This window comes from Diadema setosum, chromosome 19 (genome assembly GCF_964275005.1).
Source record: "Diadema setosum chromosome 19, eeDiaSeto1, whole genome shotgun sequence".
Classification (NCBI taxonomy): domain Eukaryota; kingdom Metazoa; phylum Echinodermata; class Echinoidea; order Diadematoida; family Diadematidae; genus Diadema; species Diadema setosum.
The window spans coordinates 31,714,843-31,732,320 of NC_092703.1; the positions used below are offsets into that span (position 1 = coordinate 31,714,843).

General features: G+C 39.7%; 1 protein-coding gene across 2 annotated transcripts in view; it reads left to right on the forward strand.

Annotated features, from left to right (window-relative positions):
• The first annotated feature begins 274 nt into the window (after window positions 1-274).
• The window catches only part of LOC140242544 (uncharacterized), a 43,088-nt gene continuing 25,884 nt past the window's right edge, over window positions 275-17,478 (forward strand). The window contains exons 1-3 of one of the 2 annotated variants that reach the window (XM_072322284.1): window positions 275-500; window positions 8,487-8,574; window positions 15,008-15,121. In XM_072322284.1, the coding sequence (XP_072178385.1) occupies window positions 460-500; window positions 8,487-8,574; window positions 15,008-15,121 (243 nt within the window). In that variant the 5' untranslated portion in view covers window positions 275-459. Of the gene's footprint in view, window positions 501-8,486; window positions 8,575-11,766; window positions 11,976-15,007; window positions 15,122-17,478 lie in introns of those variants that run through there. The other variant, XM_072322285.1, reaches the window with a different exon arrangement.

Sequence of the window (17,478 nt, forward strand, 5' to 3'; positions counted from 1 at the left end):
TTTATCCAACACATGCACTCGGGTCTTTGTCGGGGGCCCATGTCTTTTTCCAACTTGCGTACGGACAGCTCGTACGCACAAGCCGTAGGAGACCGTCTGCTATAGCTTGAGCTATCCCCGACGACGACACTGGCCTCAAAATCATCGACAGCCTGTCAAAAGTCAGCAAGGAGGGAAGAAATCCGTCGATTGATTTACTTTTCGCATTGGCAATTATTTTGCACCAGAGATTGTGCGATTTGCCCGCTCGCACAAACTGCTCATTAGCAAGGCGACGGATTTTGCTCCCTTTAAGTGTCACTGTTCGTTCGGATCTTAAAAGTATATCGAAATCACATTTCAGCAAGTGCAACATTTGCTGATCACTGCATCTTATCTTGCAATCAACTGTCTGGTATATACTCAACTTGTGGAGGTAAATACCGAAAGTTCTTGGATTTTTCTACGCTGCTCCTTGTCATGGCAACGTACGAGAGACACTTGACGAGTCGGAGACTAAGGTAACCTTTCATTTGCTCTCCTCCGAGTTGTAACAATAAGTCTAGAGCTATACTCTTCACTCTCATGTACTGGACGTAGAAGTATGATAAGTGACAGGTGTTTATTGATGGTCAATATCCAGTCTGTATTCGTTCTTCTTTCTTTGTCTGTTCCTCTGATATTAAAGCTGCATGCATCTGATGGTTCATGGTCAGCTTTAATAAATCTTTGCATATTAGTATTTATTCTCGTCTTTCACTCTCAAAGTAACGGGACACAGGGTCATTATGTCCGTCTAGCCCGCCAGCAAACGTGGGGATTCTGATAGATGAATCGGTTATCTTCGTATTTATGGTACTGAATTACTGAATAATGTTAATTATCTGCTGAATTACATTTGACTGAGAACTGCACCTCGGAAGAGACGAAGGCAATTAGCCAATATAGTATAGATGTATCGTAAACCACAGATGATATCCGAGCTTTAGCGGAGAAGTGACAAGTTTGTGCTAGGTATTCCATGCAAAGTACCCGGTCATTCACTACACAAAAGGTTCGGTCACAAAGACTTTTATCGTTTTAGGAGCGACTGTTTCACTCACTCTACACCGCTTCATTGTGTGGTGCCACAGGGCCTAAATAAAAGGGTAGGCTCCTGGGTCCCCGCAAAATTTAATGAAAGGTACAGAAAGCTCAAATCAAAACTGTATTTCGACTCCATTTACAGCCAGGTATTTTTTTCGACCACTGATGTTGCACACTCGGCACATGATATGGTCTCTCACTCGGTATACTAACTTCAGGGGGGCATTTCATGAAGGAACTTGTCGTATAAAATATCTGACAAGTCAATTATATCCGACAAGTTTTGAGAAAGTCTTTAGTCTGATTGGCTGATTTCTCTGAACTTGTCGGATATAATTGACTTGTCGGACATTTTATCCGACAAGTTCCTTCATGAAACGCCCCCAGAAGTCGCTATACTTTGTAACGTTATGGTTCATTTACGTTTACGCTGTTCGAGTTGCTAATGCTGTACCAGTAACGGTAAAGGACATTGTGTATGCATGTCACTATAGGAAGGGCTGCATCTAATTCTGTGTAGACTTCACACCTTCTTGTGAACGTCTCCCATGCATGATACTCACGTGAGTTGATCTGGCCTTAATAGACGGTGTCGACGGCGTCTAATGTCATCACCACCTGTCCCGAGATTATCAAAATGAGTGTTCGATCAAACGTTCAAATCAGTAGGAGTTAACGACAATTCATTAGCACGTGTCGCTGCTCTTAATGTTCTGCTTACATCCTTCTATCGATTCTGCGTGGACACCCTCTTCTATCAGTTTGTTACTTTCGCCCGAGTTTATGTTCTCGTCGTTATTTACTTTTTACACTGGTAAAAGAACTCTGCCTTTTACACCTGGTTTTTTTTTTTTTTTTTTTTGGGGGGGGGATGTTTTTATGGCTGTGTTGGCTTTTGAGATGACACTTCTTCACAACTTTATGCTTTTATTCTAGGCTTCTGCTGTTATTCAATAAGAATGCTCCCTCGGGCGAAAATAATGGCGATACAATTATTAGATAAAATAAGGTATAGAGCCTTTGAATTCAGTGTCTGTTATACAAAACAATTTCTTACGCAAGTGTGTACAGACTGCTGTTTGCATTCAGATAACAGAAGTATGCGACAGAAAATATTACAAATTCATCTTAGAAACACACGCAAGGTATCAGTGGAAAAGATGCCAAAAATCTTTGGAGATAGAGTTGAATCCTTGTGGGCGTATTTTGTCGGAATAATGAAATCCTGCACTTACAACAGGCTAACAGCGCTGGAGTAGGAACGACACGCGGAAGATCTTTTTCGTTGTCTATATAATAGGAGAAAATGATTACCACGGTAATGAGCATCGAGAAAAAAAGTGACATGTATACCGGGGAAGGAGGTGTGTATGTACTGTTTGTATGTAATTTATGGACATCTCTTCACAAATTGCTCTTAGCAACCTACGTGTGCGTCGGGATGAAATTTTCTGTGAATAATACCTGACGTCACACGTGGATGCACGCAAGCGAAGCAGGAAAATCTTGGGTGAACAATCGTGCATTGCTGTAAGTGAGTCCAGGTTGAAAGATATGCATAGATCAATAATGATCATAAGAGTAAAAGCCCTTTGTTACGCACGCAGTATTCCGTCGAACCGTAAGGACGCTGAAATATTCAACCTCTGACGCACAAAGGGAAATGATTCTACGAACATTCTTCCCATGTCGATTGCAAAGTGATTGATCTTCCCCTCCCCCATTTCTTTATCTGCCCCCCACATTTCTCTCTCTGTCTACAAAATACAATGTACGTTGTACTAAACTTGTAGGCTTACATTGTACAACCGGAAAGATGTTGCCATTCTGGTAGACGCACGGAAGATGAAACACACGTCAATTAGGATTTTTAATGGATCTCTGTCATCTTGAGCAGAATGCCCATCCCAATTATATCGTTAACCTTCGATGTACCTACTTAAATTTCACCCTCATCAGGGATTTATAAGCAAGCGAAGGGAGATTATATTCATGTTAACTCTCCGTTACAAGGTCTGTCGGTATCAGATACCAATACTGGTGCATCGCGAGAATAAAACTGGCTGTTAACAATTACCAGAGAGCACATTATACTACTGTATTGTTCTTATATCGAGATAAGGGCAGAAAAGTATTAGAAAATGGAAGAGCAAAACCAGTGGTTGTGTCGCTGTAGATTAGATAGGAGGCTACACTGTGCAAGGTTCCAGGGCAACTTTCCTTTTCACATGTTACTATGTATAGGGGGCTACGCATCGTTGTCGTGTGCGGGGTTTAGTTTCATGTTTCGATTTCAGTGTGCGGTAACAGGTTTTGGGCCCATAACTGGTGTACCTTCTTTGTTTAACTCAGTTTTTTCCCTTTTCTCTCGTTAAGACACATGCATATTATATATCCCGTAGGCCATCTCGGTATTGCAGTATTCCGTGACTCATCGGCGTTTCAAACTCGACATTTGCTCACTTACCTGAGGCACGAATTGCATGTGGTATTCTTTCCCCCTTTGTTTTGTTGCGCAGTCCGCTGTATCGGAGTTGCTTTTCATCATGTTCATTGTAATTGTTGGCTTTATTTGAGATAGCGAGTGGAAGGATCGAGTGCCTTTGGTTTGCATTTAGGCAAGGTTATCAGTTTCATCAATCGCCTAATATGCCATGTGTACCCCTGCGCATACTCGCATCACCTTGAAGCTATGCTCGGGCGGCTCGTAATTTCAGCGAGCGACGGTGTCCTTAGTCTTTGTCTCACGCCGGTTTGATTTTCTGTGAACCTATCCTGGACACACCATTTACATCAAACCAGGAATCAATACTCAATAATCAGATACGTACACTGTAATTATTGGTACTGGTTACATTCATATAAAAACCTATGATGCGCCCCTACATTCTCGGAAGAATGTGTAGATCATGTCATTACCAAATTGAAAAAGGTCTTGGCGGTATAGACTAATTCTACCCATTTCATCTGAAATATTTAACAGAACTTGGGCATGAAAGGGAATCGACTTGCACAAAATTGATAATGTGCGTTGAACCAAAATGTAAATGGCTAGAAGTATCCAAATTACTGATGTATATTACTGATGAGTGTGTGTATGAGGTATACGTATATTGAAGCGATCAAATTGCGTGTTGAAGAAAAATAATGTAGGCCTACTGATTTACATCAAGCAGTTTCTAATCATTTTTTTCTTTTACATTAAACAACCAAAATCGGACCGCAGTTCAAAATATGAAAATTGACATTTTGAAGGCTTATGATATCTACGGATAATTTAGTCAGATCGAAGTCTGGAAGTCATAATGCAAACTATCAATCAATCATTTAGAATTGTAAATACATGCACCTCCACATGCATAAGCACACACACACACACACACACACACACACACACACACACCGTGTGGTGTCACATTCTGCACTGAGTAACATCATGATATTAAACGGATCACCCACACGGCGTGAAGTGTACTCGACTGCGGGAAAGCAGGGTGACGAAACGTGAGTACAATGGGTTGTACACTGGAGCAATAAACAGTACTTTCTATTGAGAACTGTACCGCCCGCGAAAAGATTTGCTGGTTCATCATGTATGCACATTATACATGTACCAGCATAGTTAAAATCTCTTTTATTGGCATGGGAAAAATCTTCTGCTCGTTTCAGTATACAATATACGTAAGGCCCAGACAGTATCTGGAGAATTGTTTGCGTCCGTCGGTCTCTAGGACAACGATCTAAGTGTGAAATAAAAACAGGCGCTTTGACAACGAGAAAAATATTTGCTGGAGACATCTGATACGTTTTACGCAGACTTTGATTTGTCTGCTATGAGTTTGTGCATATTACCGACGTCCATACACGTAGGTTTAATGTCCCGAAATCTTTAATAACAACATCAGTTCAAACTTTGATAGTGCGATAATAGGTCCTACTCCTTGTGGCACGAACGGCGACATGCCAAAACTGAGATCGGTGTCTTCAAGCTTCCTGTTATTTTGTTAGCGCTATTGTGGTTATCATTTGCCCCCAACATCCGGCTATTTATCACATTAATTATCCCTTCCCCGGCAATCTCGCTGAGATAGCCTACGCAAACAAACCTTCATGCCCACGGACAGAAGGTACATTTTACTGTATTTCTATCTTCCACAGCGAATGAATGTATTCTGCAGTAAAATCTGGGTTGGCTCTCAATATCATTCTGCTCCATTGGAGCAAATTAAAGGGACATTCCAGACGATTTTCATAATTTCACATCATGTAGTACATAAATCGACAACTCCATGTATAGATTTGTGGAATTTATTGTGGTTCTTGATCAGAGAAACAATACTTTGAAAAACCTGAAACAAATTACACTGAACAAGGATGATGACATAGGAGGTTCACATATTTCAGAAATGCAGCAGTGTAATTCCATTACAATGCCGTTTGCTTGCGAGTTCACCTGTATATAATCTATGCATGCCTTCTTCTTTTGTTCTGCTTCCTTGAGCCCCAACTCGTGCATTCTTATGGTGACTCTGCCATGTCATCATCCTTGTTCATTGCAATTTTTTCTAAATTTTGAAAATATTCTTATTCTTCATCCCAGTTATCATAAATTCTGAAACTCTGTCCTCAGTATAACTAATTCATAGTTGTTCAAATGCAAAAATCTGAAAATCATCTGGAGGTCTCCTTTAATGTAGGAATAGGATGCATAACTATATCTTGGATCAAGGACGTATCTGATCACCGCAAGCAAGAAAAACGTTAACAGTCTTGCGGTCAATCATAAACTGCAAGACAGCATCACTTCACAGTCAAGTGTTATTTCGCTACGCCAAAAGTTTCCATGCTTTCGTGCACATGGTGCATTATGTGTCAGGTGTTTGTAGAGAACTTATAAGTTGCTGCCAGGGTTGGGTTAGGGTTGTCTGTTGCATGGGATTATCATCTTTGCCGATACTTCTGTGATTACCATGGTAACTTCGTCCCCAGAACAAGTTACTCCGAAGTTTGCCCAGGAGGAGAGGGGAGGGGAGGGGAGGGGAGGGGAAGATGAAAGGGGGGGGGGGATGCTGTCGCAAAACTTAATATTTCCCCCAGTAGTCTATGTAACAGACACTATCATTTTGCCCAGCACTGCAGTGTATAGACTGGTAGATATCAGGCTGGTAGATATCAGGGAGGTGGAAGAGAAATTCTCTCTTATACCACATCCCTGGTTCAAGCAGCTTTTCCATACCGAGAACGATGTCACCCCCCCCCCCCCAAAAAAAAAGTAAATGATTACATCAATCAATATACATATCGCGAAGATTGGTAGGTGAGAGATTGAAATCCGCGCAAGACCTAAAACAACTCTAACAAACACACTTGAAGAGACCAAGAAAATGTGGTTATTTTTTGCCCCAGCGTGTCATGTATAAGAATATCAGATTATCTTCAAAGTGTTAACTCAGCGAGCCAGCTATACAGGACCAACTTTTCTTTTGAAGTTATCAGACACAAATCAGCCAATATAAGGAGGTACGTATAGGACTGGCTGTGTCGCAAAAGCTGACTTTAGACATCAGAAAAGTGCATTCACTGCATGTGTGCGTCATGGTTCGTAGACCACTGACCAAGGCCCATTTGTGACACGATGATTATAATGACGGATGATTTAATTGCACTTTATAGCTCTACTCATTTACGCTAATTAATTGTACTTTGCAGTGTCGGCAAGTCGTATATAGCGGGTGAGGGAACTCTGATTAACAAGTGCAGGGAGGAGCGCGCGGGAATTTGATCTCTGTACACGCTATTACTTAAAGAACACTTTAAGCCGTCTCTGGCAGCGATGATTACACATGTAAATGGTTGCCATGGTAATGCATCTTTGACGATCTCTCTGACTCCCTCCCACTCTTTCTCACTCCATTTTTTATTTTTTTTTTGCCTTCTGTGAGTGCTCTCTTGCCAATTCGATGTGGCATTATAATGTGATCGATTAGACAATCCCATTGGTAGTTTATACGGGGTATAAGTTTCATGAGACCTTTGAATAAAACCTGACATCATTATTTTCTGTTGCTATGCATAAGTTGAATGTGTAATGGTGATTTTCATCCCCTTTTTCTCATCCACATTCCTTTGGGTCCATGTCTCCATTTATTATACTTTTCGTGACGTGTAATTGTGCTAACATTTTATCACCTTTTTGTCAGCACAGATATAGACTGGTCTGAAAAGCAAAGACATTCTATTGCGCAGGAATTAACTCTAAAATCTTTAAAAATATATCTCCTACAGATCTGCAGCAGACCGAAACACGTTTCATCTACAAAATGTCTGCAGAAAAACATACTTCTTTTCTGTTTTCTAGAGAAGCCTTTACGTCGCCTTTATAGGTTTTGATGAATGTTGTTTCTTTCAAACATTAAGTTCATACGACATGTACGGCGTCTTTGCAAGCTACTGAGGGAATTCCCCATCAGTATCCCTTTGACTTATTGTGGGTTTTTACACTTTCATTGAATCATATTTCTCAAATTTCATCGATAAACCTGGAAACACTCTCTGCCAATTACATCAGCTATCGGAAATCCTTCTGCAATGTTATATATCCACCTGTTTGTATTATTCAAAGAGTGTGGACAGTTCTGGTTGAGGTGAGGATTTAGCTTTTAACGTTTTTGAAGATACAATATTCAGAAACCACTCTATGAGATGTCAAAGAGCATGCACTTCTAAGTGGTATCAATAGTTTATATGATGAAAATCGGTTTTGAAATGGCTGAGATATCCAAAAATAAAGTGAAACAAAGAGATCCTAATAAAAGGCGTGGCCTGTCGCCTTTTATTGTTATCACTTTTTTGGATATCTCGGCCATTTGAAAACCAATTTTCATCAAATAAACGTTGAATCCTTAGAATTACATGCTCTTTCATATTTCATAACAGGTTGCTCATTATCTCACTTATAGGAATGTTCAAAACATGAATCCCCACCTCAACCAGAACTGTACAGTCCCTTGAAAGTCCAAACTAAACTTTCGTTTCTACATCCTAAATCTAATGTCTGTTTATCTGGGGTATAGTTGAACGCAGAATGATTTTTCAATATGATTTGCATCCAAACTCGTTCATGGTTCGCTGCTTTGAACCCGACAAATCATCCAAGACAATAACGTCCCCCAATATGTCCTAGCTTCAGAGCTACAGTTCTATTAGGGTGCGGGTATTGTCCCATGTATACACACATATAGTGGAACAATTGTAATCACGCCAAATATTCTTAGGGTCAGTTTGCTGACTTGTCGCGCATGTAAGTGTATTAAAGCCCCCCCCCCCCCCCCCACACACACACACACACAAAGTTTATAGCATATTCTGTCGGGAGTGAGCAGAAATTCACATTAAAATGTTGCACTTTCTTATCTTCACAGAAGTGGCTGCGTGCCGGTGGCAAAGGACTTAATGCCTTCAAAGGGAGACAGTCGCCGGTCGGTGTGTCGGTCAGCGAGAAAAGTCAAGGTACAGGTGATTCCGCAGATTTCGCAATATTTCCGTATTTCAATGTTTTTCCCCTTTGATCCACTTTAATCTGTAAGCATATCAATGAAAAATAGAGAGAAAAAGAAGAAAGAGAAATGTCTACAACTGTATCGCACAATGGTCTGTCTTCATTTTTCGTATTTTTTTTTCCGTCTTCAATTCAGTCACTTGTCTTCTCGTCGTCTTCGTGCAGTCTGCTTATCTATACTGATCTATCCATCTATCTGAGACCATCTCTATATTTTTTTTTGTATTGTGTATATGCTCTGAATTATCTTTTTTTTTTTTTGTATAGCTTTTGGTGTGGTGGCCAGGCAAATTAGATAATTGAGCCTCCATTCCAACTCTGTATTCACTGGTCAGTCCAGCAATCACTTTATTTATTCATTACAGTCAACCATCCATCCATCCATCCATCCATCCATCCATCCATCCACCCACCCACCCATCCAATCTGAATTTTGATCTCACAACTTTCTTCTAGATGCAAACGTATAATGATTAATCCTCCTGTAGAGTCACGCTTCGATAATCAACTTTGTTTCCAACGTAGGTTGACACAGTCCATCAAATCACAGCGTTCAAGATTTGTTACATTCATCTAATGATATCTAGATATTATGTTCGAAATCCTTCTTCGTCAGAAGTCACGTTATTCTTGGCACTATATATGCACAGATATAGCTCCTGCTTTCTCACACTTCCTCTGCATCACACAGCAGTTTAAAGGGACGGTATAGTTTTAGTTGAGATGGGGTTTCAGGTTTCCGACTTTTTTAGTGAGATGATGAGAAACCTCTTATGAAAAAAAAATAACAAACGTACAATTATAACTGGAAATTAAAAGTTTATTTGCTGAAAATTGATTTAGAAATGGCTGAGATATCCACATTTAAGGTCATGTTTACCTTTGGGAGCAGTGATTAAAAAATGTTCAAGATATCACTTTTGATGCATTATGTGTAGGTCAGTTGTATCACAAAACATCCTACCATACAAAATTTTTGCAATAAAGCCTAAAATATAGGGAGATATCACTAATTTTCCCATTAAACCATAACTGTAGTAGTAACTACTTATTACAACTATTGTTCATATTTTATATACTTAACAATACTTAAGATCGATTATACTGGTTCAAATTTTTACATTCATGAGTTGGTTGTTTCTATCCCTAACTCACATTTTAGAACTATCTTGAAGCACTAATGCTGGGTTTTTGTTTCATCTACAAAATGATGGTAAATTATGCCTTTAAGCCAACTCGTAAGAGGTCCTAATAAAAGGTACACGGAATCATCTTTTATTAGGACCATTTTGTTTTACTTATATCTTTGGATATCACAGCCATTTCAACACCGATTTTCGTCAAATAAACTTTGAATTCCTCTTAGAATTGTATGCTCTTTAATATTTCTGAAGTGGTTTCGAATCTGTCAAAAAGGTTAAAAGCTGAATCCCTAATCTCAACCAAAACTATACCATCCCTTTAATCATATGCGATTCCTTATCTTTCTCCATCCCCTTAGTCGGAGTTTACCCCAAAACAAGAAAGATGCCTTCATACCTGTTTAAGATGCACACTGGACGATTCTATACATACTTCACCAGTTTCCCATGATTGCGTTTGAACTTGAGTACCAGTAAATCTGATAAATTGCTACACGGAGAGGAAGTGGCATATAAAGCAGGCGATTTTATGCAGCATGCCCGTTTTGTTTGCACTCAATACACTTTTCTTCCTTTTTTTTTTCTTAATCCGCTAAACCCAGGTCCTCCATTCGCGGAGATTTCGTGTCGATTGTCCGGTGCGTGTGTGTGTGTGTGTGAACATAAACTCCCGAATATCGCACATTATGCGCGGAGCCCGTGTAATTTGATACTTAGCGCTCAGCCAGTGTAAATTATTCCAGGTGAGTCTGAATGCGCGGGTGTTCATAGGTCGCAGGTAAAAGCACTGCACTGAATATTCCATTTGCGACACTTATTCCAAGCGCTTGCTATCTGCGTTTGCAGAGCACCTGTCAGTATGCCTGCGTATTTCTAACTCGAACAATCAGCGCTGCATGCAACCTGCATGAATGACATTGTGTATACCATAGATATTTTGACAAAAGTTACTTGTATTCATGTTGGGTGTTTCATTGAATATGATGTGTTTTTTAAAGGGTGTGTACAGTTCTGGTTGAGGTGAGGATTTAGCTTTCAGTGTTTTGGGAGATATTCAGAAACCACTCTATGAGATGTCAAAGAGCATGCAGTTCTAAGGGGTATCAAAAGTTTATTCGATGAAAATCGGTTTTGAAATGGCTGAGATATCCAAAAACAATGTGAAACAAAGAGATCCTAATAAAGTTGTGGCATGTCGCCTTTTATTATTAGCACTTTTTTTTTTGGATATCTCAGCCATTTGAAAACCAATTTTCATCAAATAAACATTGAATCCTTCTTAAAATTACATGCTCTTTCATTTTTCATAAGGGGCTTTTCATTATCTCACTTATGAATGTTCAAACATGAATCCCCATCTCAACCAGTACTGTACAGTCCCTTTAAACTCCTCGACTTGGCACAAAGCAGAAAGCAAATGAAACGAAACAATTTGGTCATGTCTCGTCAAGTGAGCTTATCTCCAAAACTTCGTATCGTACAGTATGTTGTATACTTTCTCTCTGCTTAGAAACGGTTAGCGATGACAAATTGTAAAACGGGTTTTCTTGATATTAGCCTTGTTTATGATAAACCATGTGCACGACGCAAGGGGGAAACGCATGATGCAATGTTTTACTGTAGCAGCATCTCGAGGGTTTAGAACGTAGACTAAGTACACTGCCATACACTGTATAATCGCTTCCTCCTGACTGGGAAAGAGGCAGAATTCATTCATAAAACAGGTGGTGAGATGGGCTTGAATGTGAGGGGGGGGGGGGGGGGCGTGTAGGAGTGGCTGTGGAGTAGGGGTCGCGCGTGGGTCAGGGGATTCAAAAGAGGGGTGTGAGGCGTTTGGTATAGCTCCTTGGTAGAGGGGTACACCTTGGGGAGGGGTAAAGGGTGGGGTGGGATTCCATTGGTGTTGCAAGTCCGTACATGCTCGTCCTGAAAATGCGCGCAAAGATAAATGGACAGCCTGTTTTGGGTAAGCAAGCTCTATAAATGTTGGCAGCCAATAGTTTGATTTTGACAGCACGTGGTTGTGCAGCTACATTTTGTACATTCTTGGTGAGACAGTGCGGTGGAACGCACGAATATCTGGAGTGAAACAGTTCTCAAACCGGATTAAAAAACGTTGATTAGAACTTGATTTTGCGATCAACTTTTAACTGGAGCTAAAAGTTTTGGAGTGTCGTCGTGGTTCCGTCGTCAAAAGTTTATGATAGCAGGTAAGATCATGGTGGTCGATATGGAACTTTTCAATACTTTGGTACGTAGCACCTCATACAAAAGATAGATAGCCCGACAATTAGCCAAATCTATTGCAGTTTTCCAGTTGGCTTTTATTTGCAATGTATAGAGTAGTTGTTATCTTATTCTTGCGCTGTTGTGTGCGTCTTGGCTCGACCCAGTCACTGAGCGTGCAACATTGCATGGCATCCGTGCGGGATGTGTTTGATATTCATAGATTAAATGTCGTAATATTGCTGGACATGTTCTGTCAGCGTCATCTTGGTCTGAAAATAACAAGTAGGCCTACATATTGGTCAATACATAAGTCTATTGCCTCCACTCCGGTTAAAGGTAGGGAATCCCATTTGCACGCCTTAAATGAAGAGTTGTATATTTACAGGGGTATGTTGAAGAGAGTATCATTTTAGAAACTCCCATAAAGTACTGAAAGTGGAAGGTAACATTTAGTACATTTTTATTGACCGTTAGATTTTGAATTTAATTTTTTTTCGGGGCTCACCGTAAATTCCAGTACATTACTAGGCTACCTTTGCAGACTCATGCACTGCATGTGTGTCCATCATGTATATTTTGTGAAGAAAGTTCATCAAAACTTACAAACATTTCTATATACATTCTTGCCACACACTCTATTATGTTATTACATCAGCTCTTATACTTTAAGATTTGTGTTTATAGATAAAAAAATACAGAAGACTGCAACAAAAAGGCTTAAGTGTGGCTGACACGCAGAACTACTGAGTAGTTGAGTTTTGTGCATTATTCAAATTGTAGATAACTGTTGACTTCCAAATTTCTAAGCAGTGGCCTAAACAAGTCCCCTGAGGTTCATATTTAATGTTTTGCTGCATTTTTTGAGGTCTGTAAAAGGTATCCCCTACCTTTAAAGGGATGGTACAGTTTCGGTTGAGATGGGGCTTGAGGTTTCCAACTTTTTTTGATGATGAAAAAACAGATTTATTTGCCCTCGTGTGCTCATGATCCGTGATCGCTTCTCATTTGTCTCTATTCGGTCGTAAGTTCGTATTATATGCGTTGGTAAATGTACTCAAATACGGACCCTGTTACTACGGACCCTGTTACCTGTATTTAAACGACGATGCGTGCCCTTGTCTTTTTCTTTGATTTACATAATGCTATCAGATGAGTAAACTTTGACTATGACTATGTTTTGTGTGCCTTGTATCATGTGTATGGGGGGAGGGGCATTTGCATGTTTTGTTTTTGTGAGGTTTGCAACTTCAAAAGAAATCGACGGTGCATAGCCTAGATTCTCCAGAGAAAATGCGTCAGTCAAATTGTTCGAAATTGTTTCTTTCATTTTTCTGCACGGATTGCTGTGGCCTGTGGTCAGTGGTGTATACACATTTGCGTATTGAAATCTTGGGTATTCTTTTTTCCCCTTGATGGACCCTTCCACGAATGATGAGTGCTGCGACTATCTTTTTTTTTCTATCACTTTTGTCTTTACATTTTGTTTTCTTTCCTCGTTGTACAGTGTCAACTCGTTTATTTGAATGTAATATGTGCCGATAAATATGGTTTTGAACATGCTTTGTTTTGCTGTGTTATGTCTTGTTGGCCTTGTGTCACGTTCAACTTCAAGACAGTGCCGATGGCCAATAAACTGTACTGAAAGGCTGCCAACTTGAAAATCCAGGGGACATGGTATGTTTGTCCGAAAGGACTGTCAACAGCGACAATATCACCCCACCTCATCAAAACAGAGACAATTGAATAGACTGGTGATCTTTAAAAATGGATTAAAAGTGGAAATGTTCCTAACACGGCGAAAGACACCTGCAGCAAGGCTTCCTGTGGTCGATCAAAGCTCTTTGTACATTAAGAAAGAAAGAAGTGGCTCTAAAACGGGTCGGCAGTTACAGCCTCCCTGGTTGAAACAAGGAGTTAGTTCCCACCTCCCTGGTTGAAATCATGGAGGTATACTCTCACCTCCCTGGTTGAAATTGAACAAAAATCCCGTCCGGACGAGCTCGAGGGAGTCACAACAAGGGAGAACTCTGTTGTTATTGTCCTCTTGATGTCTGGACTCAGAAGACGGTCAAGTAAGGTCACGACGTTGATGACCTCTATGACCCCGTCTTCTTTTTTATCTTCGCGGCGAGGAATGTGACACAGATAAGGATGGAATAGAAACTCGGTCTTATGATGGAGTGATAGCACTGCCTATCCAGCATCGTAAGACAAAAAGTGTTTGACCCTTTTGGACATGTGCACGATTTCATCTTACCTTTGCTACACTGCAAAAAGTCCGGTGTTAAATAGTGAACACCGAGCTGGTGTTAAATTTTCGGTGCTCATTTATGGTGTTCAATTAACACCTCCGGGTGTCATCTCCAAATTTTAAACTGTTTTTTGAAGAGTTTCTTAGTAACTGCACTTCTTGTTGATTTTTAATTTAAACAAGACGATCAAGAATTTTACATTAAAATACTAGATTTTTGAAAAAAATGTGAAAATAAATTTACACCAAAGTAACACCAGCTGGTGTGGTCCCTTATTGAAGCTGGACGGGTGTTAAACCATTGATATTAACACCAACAAATATCAAATCAACACCATGTGGTGTCATTTTTGAATTAACACGTACAGTGTCAAAATAACACCAGGTACAGTGTCAAATTAACACCACGAAGTGTTAGGTGAACACTTTTCAACACCATCACAGTGCATTTTTAACACCTGTGGGTGTGGTCCTTTATTGAAGTTTGATCGGTGTTAGATTTAACACCCGTGGTGTTAAATCTAACACCGATGTTTTTACAGTGTATCTTGTCGATATTTTGAAATCTCTTCGGTTTATGTATGTATGTTCACCTGTTTCATTTCGCAACGTGTTCGATACTCATCTACTGATGCCAGTGGGATATAATTTCCTCGATTGCGCAATAGTTTCACTTACGAAGTTAGGACTGTTCAGCAATCAAATCCGGAAATTTTTGACCTTTCATGTTTTCTTCTATCTATCTCTTCTCTCTCAATTCAGACCATGAGAGCGCACCACCAACCAACACCTGCTAGTTGTGTTACCACAAGTTCTGGGAAAATGGAACGCATCGATAGAAGTCTGCGAGAGCTGGCCCAACTTCTAGGATTACAAGTAAGTCTTCAATAACTTTACCATGCAATTCTGTTTGGGTGTAGTTGTAAAGAATTGATACGATTGTTAACCTTATTATACAAGATGACACATTTGAGAAGACCATTGTAGACTGAATATAATAGAATCTTTAATTAGGGAGAGAGAGAGAGATAGAGTGTCATTTTATATATGAGAGGGGCTGGTACTGACAAGGGGCATTTTCGATGGTAACCGGGTTTAAGCTTTATTTTCTTTCTTTTTAAAGCGAATGCCAGTCACCAAGAGTCTTATCTCGTTTGTTTGTTTTACATTTTTGAGGTCATATCATCGTTCGTTATTTTCGTTCGTGCTCTTTCAATGGCTTGTAAATGCATAAAATACTAGAACGAAATTTCCAATTAAACATCTTTATGGAAGCACCAGCCTGTAAATGAATGAGTAGATCACGCAGTCACAAAATAATTTTTTCCGAGGTTCCCTCGTACTTCCTAAAGTAATTCACTCATGAACATTCAGAACATTGTGTCTGTTATACATTCCGCTATAGGGGCGGATCCAGGAATTCCGCAAAGAAGGGGTGGGGGCTTTACAAAATTTCCTTCATTTCTTCTTTTTATTTCGTTTGTTTTTTAACCAAAAAAAAAAAAAAAAAAGAAGGGGGGGGGGGGGCGGGCGTCCCCTCCTGGATCCTCCTGGATTTGACTTTATCCATTTGATTAAAATTTTGTCCTCTTACTTGTGAATCTCGAAAGTACAATTCGACCGATTTCAGGAAAGTTCCTTGTGAGATGATGCTTTGACTGACTCATGAAAATCGTAAAGTTATATAGTAGGTTATTTATACAACTTTAACTTAAAACCGTATAATAAGTAACTCGACACTCCCGATTCAGGAGGGGGTCTCTGTTCGTAGACTTAGAGGGTAAGGCGTAATTCGCGCCAGAAATGTCGGAAGTTGTGCTTAGAAGTCGAACGTTGCAAGTATTTTTGCTGATAGTTCATCGTTGCTTGAGGCATCCAGAAAAACAAAATGTGCGGTATTATTATTATAGTCACGGCTTTGTCGTCTGCTCCAATCAGTTTCCGCCATGCTGTTTCGATAGAATGCTGCATTAATTTTTATATCTGCCGCGGTTTGAGCGATCGTGTGGAGGCGATAACACCTTATCAGAACACTTGAAAATACTTCGTATATGCATTTTCACTTTCTGCGCTTCATGTGCGTGGTTGGGGGCTATGCCCATATATGGACCACGGACAACCTGTTAGACGCTCTTAATCTAGACGAGATGAGAGTCCACCCTTGGATTGGTACACGCATGTTATAGAAGGAGTGAAAAAACAACAGCAACAGAAATAGTCGAACAAAAAATAAAAACACAACCGAACGACTGATACATATTTATGATATCTTTGCATGAAGGCGGGAGATAAGGCGATCGAATGGATTCAATTGATATCGCTTGTTATGTGAACTGACAAGCAAGGAAATCTGGTCTTTAGTTGCCCGGCGGTGAATACGGGCTAAAAAGAAGAAGTCTCTAAAGATTTTTCTTTGATTTTTTACTTTATGGGGAAAGGAGGGGGGGGGTGGTGGGGGAGAGAATGTTGATCTTGGACTTGTGGATTCTTCATTTGGTTTCTGGGTACAAAATAAACTATGGTATTTATCAGAATTCACAGGAAATTGTCACGACAACTATTGACACCAGAAAATACTTTTCGATACCCAATCCACTGTCTGCAGGCCAGTCTCTTCAAAGATTGGTGGCAGATCAGATTCTTTATTAATGTTATCTTTTTATACGTGTAGGCTTTATGATTATGATGCACAACTTTTTTTTCTTTCACTGATCGATACTTTATTCATTTTCAGAAAAAAAAGACCTACTGCCTACTGCAAGCACGCCAATTTTGAATATTTTTCATCGTATATAATCAGAATTTGAGACTATTTGTTTTCTTGTATATTGTATAATACAAATTATATTCAAGCAAATAAAGAGACAAAAAGGATGGACAGATCAAAACATCAATATTATCATATTGTTCACTGAGAAAGGTACGCTATAATGCATGTGGCCTTTTACTGTCTCTGGCTGTATTTTACGAGTCAAATTCCCTTCCTATGGTTGTTTCAGTTTCATATGACTGCTTGGTGTGTATTTGTTAGAATTCTTGGTTGGTTGTCTAGGTATACTCTCATTATGTAGGCGAATGAAGGTCATTGCTGTGAGTTGGATCCTTTCTGTAACAGTTTACTAAACTCGTAGGGAGTTTCTTATTCATAGTATAAAGATGACAACTCGGCTTAATGAGCTGGATGTTTTATTTTATTGTATGTTTTTATTCACTAAAGTACAAAGGTTGTAGTT